The sequence below is a fragment of the Mytilus californianus genome, unplaced genomic scaffold, assembly GCF_021869535.1.
Source record: "Mytilus californianus isolate M0D057914Y unplaced genomic scaffold, xbMytCali1.0.p SCAF_2, whole genome shotgun sequence".
Taxonomy (NCBI): Eukaryota; Metazoa; Mollusca; class Bivalvia; order Mytilida; family Mytilidae; genus Mytilus; species Mytilus californianus.
This window is the reverse complement of record NW_026262668.1, coordinates 116,774,154-116,789,488: the sequence shown is the minus strand read 5'-3', so window position 1 is coordinate 116,789,488 and position 15,335 is coordinate 116,774,154. Positions and strand designations below refer to the sequence as shown.

Below are 15,335 nucleotides of genomic sequence, written 5' to 3'. Positions count from 1 at the left end.
TGTTGAATGAAATGACTTATTATTTGTAGATTTCTTTTTTTGGTCCAAGAATGTTTGTTATAATTTAAATTAGCATGAAGTTTTTTAATTGAGCACTGCATAATGTTTAGCAAAAATATTAGTTCAGATTGAAATAATGCTAACAATTATTTTGATATCTTCCTATCCTTAATGATAAATGTATGTAATATTTGATAATTTGCATTTTTCTATTTACCATATTCAAATGCATATTTATGTATGATTGCTAACTACATGCTGTGAAGTGTATTGTATTTTCTGACGAAACTGGATAATTCTATATTAGAGTTTAATTGATTACTTTTATGTTATCAGGTTCTACAACTGAAATTTTTCCAGAATTCACCAAAGTCCACCTCATACAATGGTGTACAAGTGAGTGATAGCGAGTCAGAAGAAGATTTTGAAGAGTTAGAAAATCCTGAGAGTTTAAATAAAACATTATCAGACATAATAGAAGGGAAGAACAAAGCCTGTGATTTATCTTTAAATACTCATCATCTTGGTGCTGAATCAGAACTAATAAATGGACAGTCTGTAACTTCTGGTTTTAAAGAGTGCTTGACAAGGGAGACAAGTCTTCAGAATTCGAGTTCTCCAATAGTTTTAGTAACTCAGGATTCAGAAGTGTGTTCAAATGAGGAAGAAACTCAGTGCAATGGAAATTTATATGAAAACCATTCAGATTTAAGTGCCAATTCTTTTCCTGTAAATAAACAAGAAATTTGTAGAGAAATTGAAAGTACTTTGGAAAATCCCTCCAAGAACTGTACAATAGATTCCATTTCAACCAATGCAGAATCAAGTTTACTAGATGAAATTTCATCAAGTTTACATGCCATTTCATTACAGAACCAGGAAACAGATGAAAATACAAATTAACATGAAAACCTGCCTAAAACATATCCTAATATAATTACTTGTTTCTTATACATTGAGTAACCACATTAAATAAACACATCATTTCCACCAATCAGAATCTGTCTATTATGTAAAGTATCAGATGAAACATGGATATAGGAACACTTACCTGTAAGGAAATTTAAACAAAAACTGAATTAAAAATGAGTAAATTAAAGATAATGAGTTAATTTTAGATCATGTAATGAAGAAGTGTGTGGAATAAGGATTTACCAGGGAAATCATTCTTCTTCCATTATTTTTCATTTTGTCTTAAAAAATAGTATGAACAGTACTGATTTAAAAGTTGTCAAATCATTTTGAACTCTTCAATTGATAAGTCATATTTGAATTAAATTTATGTTGAAAATGTTGCAGTATGTGAAGCAAGAATTGAAATGCTATCTTTAATGCTATACTTAGTCATACTTAGTTATATCTGTAAACACCATGAAAAGACAATATATTTTCAGTAAAAGTTTCCTGATAGTGTTTGTATACAATTTGTTTACATCGTTAAGAAATCCAAATTTTGGTGATCATTTTCCAAAAATAAACCATTTCATTTGTTTTGATAAAAACATTTTTTTTTTTTAAATTTAGATATTAAATATTTATGAAAGGTACTAATTCGTGTAAAGAAATATACTTATCAAATTTTGAAATGACAGTGTGCTTGGTATCCTATTTACAATACCTTTTCTACCCCATATTAAATCTTCTTTTTTTTTGCATTTGTAACGAAAGGCATTTAAAAGCTAATGAAGTGCAAGGAATTTTGCCACCACACATGATATCAATTACTTCGTACTTTGCCATGGGTTCCAATAACTGACAGTGCATCATTTCCTTGTGGAATGTCAGCTGACTTTATTTTGTGCAATACTCTTCATTACTTCAATAAAACTGATCAGAGAAAGTCTGTTTTTTTTTTAAGTGTTCTCCAATACATGAAGCTGACATGACAGTGATAAAACTGTGAACAGAGACAAAATGATTGATATCATGTTTATATTTTTGTCATGCAACCTCAAATTTTAGTTAAGGCAAGCTGATGTGTATCCAGTCTACATTTTAGTTGAGGCAAGCTGATGTGTATCCATTCTACATTTTTTATTGCATGATATTTTTCAATTTAATTTCATTTGTAAATCCCTCAAAATGTTTTTATTATCTATATCATTAGAAGACTATGACCTGTTAAGATCTGTTTTCAAACAGATACTTATTTATAATAGAAAAGAAAGGATGCTTCTTAAATAAATGTTTAATTTTTGTTAACAGTCTCAAATACTATACCCTGTCTAGTCATCATTTTGATGTATATACATGAACTAATAAGATGAAGGTACCAGGATGAAGAAACAAAATGGTCTATATTTTATATTTTGGCTACATTGTTATAAACATATAGCTGTCAGCATATTTGGAGAAGATCTTCTAATTAAGTTCAAGCTGTGGTAAGAGTCAAATAGGCGACCTGTAATTTTCTGATTCTGAAAAGCTGATATCCGAGATATTTATTAAAGGAAATGAAAATTAGATTTGACCTGTTTTTGTTCTCAATCTAGATCTTATATGCAGTAATTGACATAGGATATATAGAGAAATCTTTTATCTTTAAATATATGTTAAGGAATTGTTTAGGTATAATAACATTGTGCCTGGAGGTTCAGAAAAGCTGATATACTATGGTCATGGAAAATATAGAGATAATTGGGGTATCTGAAGATGTTCATTTTACAGAAAGATTCAGGGCTATTAAATTTCGTAGAAATGCTTGACCTGTTTTTTGTCTCACAAAAATTCCAATGTCCTACAATGAAGCTAAGACATCAAGTGAACAATTTAGATAGTATGGGAGTCGTTCCCATCTTTGATGGTAAAATAGCAGAACAGAATAGGTCTAGATTTTCAATCAAGTCAGCAAATTTCGATGCAAGAATGCAATTTACTAATAAGAATTTTCATTTAAATGAACACAATTATGTTATTTTATCTTATTATTACTAATATTTTGACAAAGATTGAATATTTTTGCTTGATTTCAATTTTTGTAAAATTAGTGTATTGAGTTATCAGGGGAGGTAACTCATAAATTGTATTATTTAAAAAGAAACCTACAGATAATTCATCCTTTTTATGTTATAGAAGAATAAAACTTTAATATGGCGACCCATTTTTACTTTGATATTCTGAAAGCATTTTATAATAGCGATCTTCTCATATTGTAATTAAAAATTCTATCATTTAGTTTATCTGCTATTCACATTATGATGCTTTTTCTCTGTATAATCCTTACAAAATATGTCACTTTTTCACAACCTGCAGCTTGAAAACAAGCTTGATGACCTCTCATTATTATTACATTTTTGAACATATCACAATATATATTACATTTTGGCAAAGCATGAAAAAATTCTATCATTTTTGTTTTCTTCTCCCATACTACTTTAATAGCTGTAAGTTACCTCCACTTGACCATAAGAATGGCATATATAAGAAAAAAATGAAGTCCTACAGAAACTATCCTTTCAGCACTATAAATATTTACTAATTGATATCTTCATCATAATTGCAAAAATAAACATATCTGAATCCAAACAGCTTTATCATTCTTATGCAATTATCATTTATTATAATGAACATGAATATGGTAGAATGTAGCACCTTTGTAGTAGACCATGAGAAATATTACCCCATATGTTAATTTGTACACATGTCAATTTAATTGTTAAATTCATTATTGTGCCAAATGTTAATGTTTTGTTATCATTAAAGGTAGAATATATTTATTATAAGTTTGTAGTGGTTATTATTTTTTGAATTCTAAGATGTTTACTTAATAAGGTTTACTTATGAAAACAAGATTCTGAAACATCTAAGTATATCTATCCAGTTAAATACAAAATATGTCTATCTATTTTCTATCACAGAAGGCTAGATAATTGTCATGTTACGTGAATCGGCTGCATTACATGACAAATCATAATTAAATCCATTTAAGAATCAGTGCTGTTTATTGTTATGTCAGCTGCAGTAAATTGATAAATGATTAAAACATTATATTTTCCTGTAATGAAGAATAAATTTAAAATATCTTGTATTATATATTATATGACCTTCCATAAAATTATCTGTTAACAAGAAGAAATATGGTATAAGTATTTTTTTATATATAAATTTCTGACCAATTTTCTCCCATTCATTAACTTGACAGCTCTACTTCAGCCACATACCCCTGTGAAATATCTCCTAGAACTAAGTAGATTTCTGTGATTTAATTACTGTTCATCACTAAGTAAGTTATTTAGAGTTCTCTGATATAAATATTTTTTCTATTATGAACTTTTAATATATCTCCATACTTATAGATTATCGTTGATCATCTCAACGAGATTGATTTTCTCGCTTGAATCGGTACAGCAAAAGTGAGAAAAGCAATCGAGTTGAGATGACCAATGATAATCTGTTTATCGCTATTTTACCTATGACGACTTTGTCAATTTCATTGACAATGCCACATGCCCCCTTAGTTTCTAGCGATAATTTTTCGTATCACTCGACTCCGCTGAGAAAGGAAATTATCAGTCAGCAGGATCAAAGGAAAATTTCGTAAAATAGCGATAATTTGATTTATTTGTGTTTATAAATCCTGGTGTATTTGGTTACTTAATTGATAGTTTTATTCATTCTATTGATACTAAGATGTCATTGGTTGGCTATCTAATTGACATATACTCCTATCACCTTTAATCATTAATAACCCCCATTATTAAGATTAAAATTCTTTTTACATTTTTTTCTTATGTTATTAATTTTTTACTGTTCTGATAAATTTTTTCTTGCTTTTCCCTCCTGTGTTCTATGTATGAATTCTTGTCTTTTAATGGAAAAGATATTAGAAAATGACTTTCAGACAGTTTAAAAAAATAGGAATGTTCAGAATGATTTTTTAAGTATTCAACAGTAAATGTGATTTTAAGTCTTCAAAGTATTTGTTTAACACATGAGAACATTTTATTTTACTTTTTTAATCTCGAAAGATAAAACGTTCAAGTTTTTGAATTATACCATTTTTCAAATTTTATAATAAAAAAACAGCAAGTTCATGTACCAAATTTGATCATAAGGACTAGTTATGTATGTTTTTATAATTGTAAGTAAAAAATCTGTATTGCTATAATAATACTTTCATTTTGACAAATTAAGGAGCCAAGAAATGGCATGCTACCTCCTGCTTGTTTCCATTAGTAACATAATAACATACTTGTAAGAGCCTATTAGTTTACATCATCTATCTTGTCTTGTTTTATTGTTATGTTGCTGTCATGTCAAAGTTTATATGTGTTTGTGTTAAATGTTATTTACAATGATTAAAAATATTTTCAATATTTTAACAACTTTTTCCAATTACTGATTTTATTACAGTCAATTATAATTTCTAAATAAAAATGAAATACACACATACACTCAAAAGTTAGAAAGCATCAAATTGCAATCTTGAACTTCAACCTTTGGGTAGTTTTTTTCACAAAAGATCTATCAATTACAATTAACTGTAAGTTATGCTGAAATATTCGTGAAAATTTAATATCAAAGACCTAAAGGATAATTACTGACAAGTTTTATACAGGAAATAAATTTCATAATTGGACATGCAAAGAAATGGCAAGCTAGTGTCATTAAGAAAGCAAGCAAGGATTGATCAACTTGACAATAATTTGTCCTGGCTGGCTTACATGTGTTCTTGTTGACAATTACCTTGTGAGCTGGCCTGTTACTACTCAAATAACCAAGTCCAATTTGTTAGCCGGCATGACGTAAAAACAACGAACCAAAGAATTCAATTTTAAATATAAATAATATAAAACTATGGTGTTAATTAAAAATTACAAATATGTATGTCTTCTTCTTCTCTTAGTAAACTCATCCGATATCGCGAGTGTGTTCTAGCATTAATTATTTGAACATGTTATTTTCTTGTATTAGCTTGTTTAATTTGGCTCGGACAGTTAATCACCCACTAGTTAATCAGTTAAACTTTGTAGCATCTCCGGGCCTTGGTGGCTGAGTGGTCAAAGTAGTTAATCTACAATATAACTAGCCTGTTAAAACTGAGGTTATGAGTTTGAACCTCACAAGTGGCATGCCTAGGTGCATTAGACTCAGACTTACCTTACTAGGGCTGCTAGTTTTTCAACTGAATGCTGATGATTCTCTGGCAGCACTGACATTCCTCCTCCAATAAAAACTGGTTGTTGTGATGTCACTAAGAGCTCAGAAAGTGGGGTTTAACACCAACAGCCAATCAATTTGTATCATTTGTTAGCCCTGCTGGCCCTATGAATGTTGGCTATAATCATCACTTGGGTCTGTTCTTGCCTGTCATCTGTTGTATATTATCATCTGTCATCATACATGTCATAAGCTTTGTAAAAATATCTTCACCTGAAACCATTCACCATCTTGGCGGAATGATACTAGTAATTAGGATATGTTGTATAAAGTTTGCATATTTTGTCCATACAAATCAACCAACATGGCTGTCATTGCCAAAAAAAGAAGGTAAGGGTAAAATGCATGTAATTACCCAATATCTTGAAAACTATAAAAGAGAAAATCTGATGGCACAAAAAATTGAAGAACGTCCAATCTTTCACTTTCCAAGTCCACCAACTGTTCTAGAAGACATGTTGGAGTATTTGCCCTTAAATGTGTTTTTTAACTTATTGATGACCTTTTGTTTGTGGATTGAAAAACTTGAATAGAAAGCAGAAACTTATAACAACTAATATGATCAGGAATTCAAGATTCGCAAAACTCTTAATATAGCCTATCAAACCAATCAATTGCTTTTAAGATTTATTATCCTTTATTGTCTGGCTTGCAATACTAATTTGGAAAAAAAATAGTTGCGTTTTTTTTTTTGGCATGTGTGGCATCAACAATTGTTAAAGTTATGTTACACAGGTATATCTCTGAACTTACATTGGATAACAATTTAATTATTTTAGTTGTTTTTATACGACCGCAAAAAAATTTTGTGGTCGTATATTGGTATGACGTTGGCGTCGTCGTCGTTGTCGTCCGAAGACACATTGGTTTTCGCACTCTAACTTTAGTTTAAGTGAATGGATCTTTTTGAAATTTTACCATAAGGTTAAATACCACAAAAGGAAGGTTGGGATTGATTTTGGGGGTTATGGTACCAACAGTTAAGGAATTAGGGGCCAAAAAGGGGCCAAAAATAAGCATTTTCTAGTTTCCAGACAATAACTGTGGAACGGTGTATGGATCTCTTTGAAATTATACTACAAGTTTCCATACCACAAAGGGATGGTTAGGATTTGCTTTGGGGGGTTATGGCTCAAACCGTTTAGGAATTAGGGGCAAAAAAGGGGGAAAAACAAGGTTGTCCTGGTTAATGGACAAATACTTTAGTACAAAACATAATTTAAAGCAGTGTAAGGGAGATAAATCAAATACATCATTGAAATTATCTCCCTTACACTGCTTTTAAATTATGTATAAAGTAATGGTTAATGAACAATAAAGATAATTTAAAACAGTGTAAGGGAGGTAATCCAAATACAACGTTTTGGTTACTTCCCTTACACTGCTTTTAAATTATGTTTAAAGAAATGCATATTTATAAAGGAAGACCAGTAAAAATATCTGCAAATGTTGCATCATTTTTTTTTACAAAAAAATCCATATGAAAGATTTGACACTATATTTTTAATTCTATTATAAAATAGATTAAGTTAGCACTATGGTAAATTTAAATGGGTAATTATGGTTGCCAACTCCATTGGAAATTTGAATTGAGATTATGACCATATCTTGAAGGAAAGAATTTTTGGGGGGAAAAAAGGGGGGGGGATAAAAAGAAATTGTGGGGGGTCAATTTTTTCTCAATTCAGATTTCAGAAATTAAAAAGAATTATTCTTCAAATATTATTTTTTTTTTCAAATTTCAAATATTGAAAAATTTCAAGAAGTAATCTTTAATTGCACAGTATGGCGCATTAGATTTGTAAAATCTTTGATCACATTTATTTATTTGTTATGCCGAATCTAACAGTGTATTTAGAGTTTTAATTTTGGGTCCAGTTTTCAAAATGGTCTACATTAAGGTCCAAAGGGTCCAAAATTAAACTTTGTTTGATTTTAGCAAAAATTGAATATATGAGGTTCTTTGATATGCTGAATCTAAACATGTATTTAGATTTTAGATTTTTGGCCCAGTTTTCAAGTTGGTCCAAATTGGGGTCCAAAATTAAACTTTGTTTGATTTCAACAAAAATTGAATATATGGGGTTCTTTGATATGCTGAATCTAACCATGTATTTAGATTTTTTATTTGTGGACCCCGTTATCAAATTGGTTCATATTGAGGTCAAAAGGGTCCAAAATTAAACTTTGTTTGATTTCATCTAAAATTGAATTATTGGGGCTCTTTGATATTCCAAATCTAACCGTGTATTTAGATTTTTAATTTTGGGTCCTGTTATTTAAATTGGTCTACATTAAGGTCCAAAGGGTCCAAAATTAAACTTAGTTTGATTTTAACAAAAATTGAATTCTTGGGGTTCTTTGATATGCTGAATCTAAACATGTGTTTAGATTTTTGATTATGGGCCCAGTTTTCAAGTTGGTCCATGATAGGGTCCAGTATTTAAACTTTGTTTGATTTCAACAAAAATTGAATATATGGGGTTCTTTGATATGCTGAATCTAAACATGTATTTAGATTTTTGATTATGGGCCCAGTTTTCAAGTTGGTCCAAATTGGGGTCCAAAATTAAACTTTGTTTGATTTCAACAAAAATTGAATATATGAGGTTCTTTGATATTCCAAATCTAACCATGTATTTAGATTTTTTATTTGTAGGCCCCGCTATCAAATTGGTTCATATTGAGGTCAAAAGGGTCCAAAATTAAACTTTGTTTTATTTCATCAAAAATTGAATTATTGGGGTTCTTTGATATGCCAAATCTAACCATGTTTTTAGATGTTTAATTTGGGTCCTGTTTTTTAAATTGGTCTTCATTGAGGTCCAAAGGGTCCAAAATTAAACTTAGTTTGATTTTAACAAAAATTGAATTCTTGGGGTTCTTTGATATGCTGAATCTAAACATGTGTTTAGATTTTTGATTATGGCCCAGTTTTCAAGTTGGTCCAAATTGGGGTCCAAAATTAAACTTTTTTTGATTTCAACAAAAATTGAATATATGGGGTTCTTTGATATGCTGAATCTAACCATGAATTTAGATTTTTTATTTGTGGGCCCGCTATCAAATTGGTTCATATTGAGGTCAAAAGGGTCCAAAATTAAACTTTGTTTGATTTCATCAAAAATTGAATTATTGGGGTTCTTTGATATTCCAAATCTAACCGTGTATTTAGATTTTTAATATTAAGTCCCGTTTTTTTAATTGGTCTACATTAAGGTCCAAAGGGTCCAAAATTAAACTTAGTTTGATTTTAACAAAAATTGAATTCTTGGGGTTCTTTGATATGCTGAATCTAAACATGTGTTTAGATTTTTGATTATGGGCCCAGTTTTCAAGTTGGTCCATGATAGGGTCCAATATTTAAACTTTGTTTGATTTCAACAAAAATTGAATATATGGGGTTCTTTGATATGCTGAATCTAAACATGTATTTAGATTTTTGATTATGGGCCCAGTTTTCAAGTTGGTCCAAATTGGGGTCCAAAATTAAACTTTGTTTGATTTCAACAAAAATTGAATATATGAGGTTCTTTGATATTCCAAATCTAACCATGTATTTAGATTTTTTATTTGTAGGCCCCGCTATCAAATTGGTTCATATTGAGGTCAAAAGGGTCCAAAATTAAACTTTGTTTTATTTCATCAAAAATTGAATTATTGGGGTTCTTTGATATGCCAAATCTAACCATGTTTTTAGATGTTTAATTTGGGTCCTGTTTTTTAAATTGGTCTTCATTGAGGTCCAAAGGGTCCAAAATTAAACTTAGTTTGATTTTAACAAAAATTGAATTCTTGGGGTTCTTTGATATGCTGAATCTAAACATGTGTTTAGATTTTTGATTATGGCCCAGTTTTCAAGTTGGTCCAAATTGGGGTCCAAAATTAAACTTTTTTTGATTTCAACAAAAATTGAATATATGGGGTTCTTTGATATGCTGAATCTAACCATGAATTTAGATTTTTTATTTGTGGGCCCCGCTATCAAATTGGTTCATATTGAGGTCAAAAGGGTCCAAAATTAAACTTTGTTTGATTTCATCAAAAATTGAATTATTGGGGTTCTTTGATATTCCAAATCTAACCGTGTATTTAGATTTTTAATTTTAAGTCCCGTTTTTTGAATTGGTCTACATTAAGGTCCAAAGGGTCCAAAATTAAACTTAGTTTGATTTTAGCAAAAATTGAATTCTTGGGGTTCTTTGATATGCTGAATCTAAACATGTGTTTAGATTTTTGATTATGGGCCCAGTTTTCAAGTTTGTCCAAGTTGGGGTCCAAAATTAAACTTTGTTTGATTTTAACAAAAATTGAATATATGGGGTTCTTTGATATGCTGAATCTAACCATGTATTTTGATTTTGGACATTGGACCATAATAGGTAAATTAAAAAAATTCAAGTTCTTAGACCACATTCTTTCTGTGTCAGAAACCTATGCTGTGTCAAATATTTAATAACAATCCAAATTCAGAGCTGTATCAAGCTTGAATGTTGTGTCCATACTTGCCCCAACTGCTCAGGGTTCGACCTCTGCGGTCGTATCAAGCTGCGCCCCAGCGAAGCATTTTATTACTTTTAATTTGAAAATTATAATAGATAAAAATAGGTAACCAGTGAACATGATTGTGAATACAATGTGTGCAAATATGCTTATTTGGCTGAAACCGTTAGAATAACTTCTTATTCTTATAAGAGTTATTTCCCTCAAATATTTTTTTAAACAGTGTTAATACACAGCTACTTTTGCATGTGTACTTTTTTAGTAATTATGTATAACTTTGAAGTGCTGAAAACGTACCTAGATAATGTAGTACTTTTACAGTACGTGTACTTTGAAATTGTATTTTTTCAGTACCATGATTTCAGAGTACTAGATTTGTACTTCAAATAGAAAGTAACAGTTTTACATTTTTAATGTGTAGAACTTTTTAAGTACAAAACAATTTTGTAACAGTCCAGTGCTTTTAAATTATTGCAGTTTCAGTAAAGATTCCTACCAGTTATTGTACCCTCATTGTACTATAAATTGAAAGTACAATTTTGTTCAGATTTGTAGAATTGCAATTTTTTTTTGTACTAGAATAGTACAATAGTTTTGAATTACCACGTCCGTACTGCATTAATAAAATAAGGTAGTGTCAGTACTGTGAAGTTGTAGGGCTAAAAAGGGACATGTAAAAAAGTAGCTATGTAATCCTGCAAGTCTTTTTACCAGCTTACTGAAATTTTTAATACATCTTATTCCGAAAATCAGAACTCCTTTAACCCATCAAACAGAATCCGATTTTTCTCTCCTTAAATCGAACTATTCCGTATATTATCATAAAACAAGTGCGCTTTACTTTATAGAGTATTTTCTGAGGTTGTAGTCATTCTTAATGATTAGATTGCTAAAATTTGAATTTTACGGATCTAATTGTCTTAAATACACGTGTCTAAAAAGTAATTCACGTGTTGTAGGGTCATTGATCTCTGGTTAGGTTCCTAAAACCCGCTAAACTCTAATTTATACTGGGTTAGATATGGAATTAAGTAATATTGGTTATAATGGGGACGCATTTGAAGCTAGTATCAACCAATTTCTTATTCCATGCAATATATAAATTAGAGATATTACACCTGGAATTGAAACTCTTTTTTTACAATAATGAGCATATAGGTATAAGTGTTCGTAAACTTTTTCACTTAATCACGAATTCTATAATAAAAAAAAATCCGATATTTTTTTCATATCAATCGGGAAAACAGAGGAAAAGATCCAAAATAAATAAATAAAAATCATGAATTAAAGGACAAAAAAAACCGTTGGCTAATTAAAAACGAGTTAAGACAATTCATGGTCCAAAATCTTGGTACAGAACACTATGAATTCAGCATTAGGAGTCCAACAAACTGGGGGAAACTTTGGTGCTTATCAGTGAAGCAACGTGCAGGCCAAAACGAGTAGTCACGAATATCACGAAAATCAACAGTTTTCATACTTCAACATAATCACAGCTCTGTGCCCCGGTGTGGTAATTTCAGGTTCTAACATCATAATAGCTTGTGTTTAAACAGATCACCAAATTATGATATCTGAAGATAGCTCAAGATTGCAATTTAGGTAAATTTTAGCAACTTTCGAATCTTTATCCCGAACAATATTATCAGGTTATTCTTAACCAAACTATATCTATAAATTGTCTTTCTGATACACATTATTCATTTTAGTCGTCCTTCGATGCCAAATTTCACACACACAAAAGAAATGTTAAGTTTGCAATTTTGAGTCAATGAGATCTCACAATACAAATTTTTGGTTTTATGTTTATAATTATTGTTGAAAATGTTATAAGTTTGTGATGTAGACTCTTCATTATTCACATTTCAGTAGGATTTGACATCTTTTGAATGTTTACCATGTACGGGAAACAAATACAAGGGAAATTGTCTAACTTCTTTGACGAATTTCAAAACAGTCTTATTTAAGTAACGATTTAATAATTAAAATTACTAATTTAAATTTTTTTTAAAGAGTTTAACTGGGAAAAAAGAAAGAGTTAAAATTCAGAACTTGAAAATTAAGATATGTTCTGGCTTGTATAATTGCACACAATACAGTGCAACGCGATGTAACTCCTCAACGGTGTAAAATATATCAGACCTTATATGATAAAATCCAATATACATACACGTAACACCTTGTGAAAGCAAGAAACGAAATGTCCACAGGACATAGCAGTGTATTTAGATCTGGTGTTATATTTGGCCTTTGGTACATGTAGGATGTCGTGTCCACAAAGGTGAGAAAATAACACTTTTATATATATGTTTTATTCATATTTCATTTTTTTATGGTTTTCTAGTGTTATTTGGTTAATAACATTAGATATGAGAGTATTTCAGAAACTTCATTTGATATTGATATTTTACAGAACTGCTCGACAACATAATACAAATATTGCTGAAAAAGGATAACTACAAAATATAGAAAATGAAATATCTCATTTACATCAAAATCAATTATTTACAACCTACTATGATATTTCGCCTATATTGTACAGCCATTTTTAAGTTTTCAGTATGGCCAAATATCACAATTTGCTCTAGCAAAATATAATATAAAATTAGTTGAGTATTATTTTCAAATTTCAAAAAAAGTTGAATATAATTCCTTAACTTTAAGCTGTAATCAGGACAGTATTAATGAGTTGCAACTCGAATGATCTCTAATAAATTGATTGGACGTAGCTTCGGGACCCTACATAAAAAATGCCGGTGTCTAGGTATAAAATTGAAAAAAAATGCCGATGTCTAGGTACAAAATAAAAAGAAAATGCCGGTGTTAGGTATCAAACTAATGTCGCTTTCAGATTTGTAACCATGCTTAACAATCTAATTTTTAATTTAGTTGCTTTTTATTAAAAAAAAAGTCTTTTAGAGTTGATGCAAATCTGCTTTTAAACAATTTCGATAATCTCACTTTCTATCTCCTGATATACATAACCTACTTATGATCACATATTAAACACCGACATTAAATGTATTCCAGTATCACAACAAAAAAATCACTGAAACGTTTCAATGTTTTTATCTTGCATACATTTTATATTTCAAAAGATTTGATCAATATTGTTTTACCTTACTCTAAATGTCAGCGTTGCTTTTGTCTTCAACTCAACAAAAATCTAAATGTAACATATCTGCGCAACCTCATCAATTATGGCAATTCTCCTGTTATTAGAGTTCGAATTCTCCTATGAGTTGTCATATAATTTGATACATATTTAGATCTTACCACCCATGTGTAACATGAAACTATTGTCCATCTGGCATGTTTTGGCTGAATTTGACCTCATTTACATGGATCATGTGGACTAGTGATCCATCAGATTCTCAGTGTTTTGGGGAAATTACATCAGATTCTCAGTGTTTTCTGAATTACACCAGATTCTCAGTTACCATAAGTATAGGTAACCTATATTTGTTGCGTAGAATCATTCTGTGTTCCTATCATTCTGGCAGAGTTCATCTGATCTTGATATAAAATTAAGGAGATGTGTCATGATTGCTTATCAAACAACTATTTACCAAAACCACAAAGGATGTGAATATCTACAAGTATCCAACAATTAGCCAAACCCATACAAAAGCTATAAAATCCTTGGAATGACGAAATGGGAAACAATTCAAAAGAGAAACCAAAAACCTTATCTTCACAATGGTACAATAAAAGATAACATGACAGACAGCAACAAACAACAACTGTCACATGCTTGGTTTTTTTTTAATGCTATGGTGTTGTCGTATTTTCTTTGACGTATGATTTTTGATTGTCCATTTGGTATTTTCTGCATAATTTATGGAAAGTACCTACCTCATAAAGTCAGATCTAAGCACAAAACCAATAATAAAAACACAAAGGATTGAAAATACCGATACTGAAAGCTGGTTCAAAGCCCAGTTTCAACGAATAAGTATACCATGTTAAGCCCCTTTTCATGGATCACTTGGCAAGTTAAGGTTTCGTGATTTGGTCAGTATCTCAGATACTATATGTAATAGGACACCTTATTCATAGTTCATTGGTCGTTCATTGGTAGACCTAGGATTATGTCAGATTCTCTGTTACTATATGTTGTAGGTCAACAAAACGTGGTGTATTTAATCTTTGTGAGGTGTTCATATGAATAAAAATAGATGTATGTCAATGAAACAGTAACCTACGAAAATAAAATAAAACAAAAGTGATCTAAAGGGCAAAATAAAATATTTAAAAACAAACAGGTGATTATTCAAGGTAACAAGGTCAATAAACCCCGAGTGTAAAAAAAATGTATCTTTAACACAAATGGATTAACAAAACGTACTTACAAGAAGATTCAATTCAGAAAGAAGTACATGACACATCCCCCATAAAAAAGGGAGAAGAAGAACCACAAAAAAAAACCCATCAAAACAATAAGAAAACAAAACGACACGTATATATCGAACATGGAAAATGTACAACCCCCCCCCCCCCCCCCAAAAAAAAAAAAAAACCACCCACACATGGAAAATTATCTTGGATGAAAGGAAAATTTACGGCTGGAGAGAAAAAGTGGTTTTGTTTATCATACATTTTAGTATGGCAGTTGTATGTTGGCGTTTGTTTTTGTTGCAGTTCGGTGTTTTTGTTGTTCCGTATGGCAGTTG

At 30.3% G+C, this 15,335-nt stretch overlaps 1 protein-coding gene across 8 annotated transcripts in view; it reads left to right on the top strand.

The window, feature by feature from the left end:
- LOC127730823 (ecotropic viral integration site 5 ortholog-like) overlaps positions 1-5,324 on the top strand; it is a 77,254-nt gene extending 71,930 nt beyond the window's left edge. For 7 of the 8 annotated variants that reach the window (XM_052239416.1, XM_052239419.1, XM_052239422.1 and 4 more), the window contains one exon: positions 337-5,324. In XM_052239416.1, coding sequence (XP_052095376.1) covers positions 337-903 — 567 coding nt within the window. In that variant the 3' untranslated portion in view covers positions 904-5,324. The remainder of the gene's footprint in view (positions 1-336) is intronic. The other variant, XM_052239423.1, reaches the window with a different exon arrangement.
- The last annotated feature ends 10,011 nt before the right edge of the window (positions 5,325-15,335 follow it).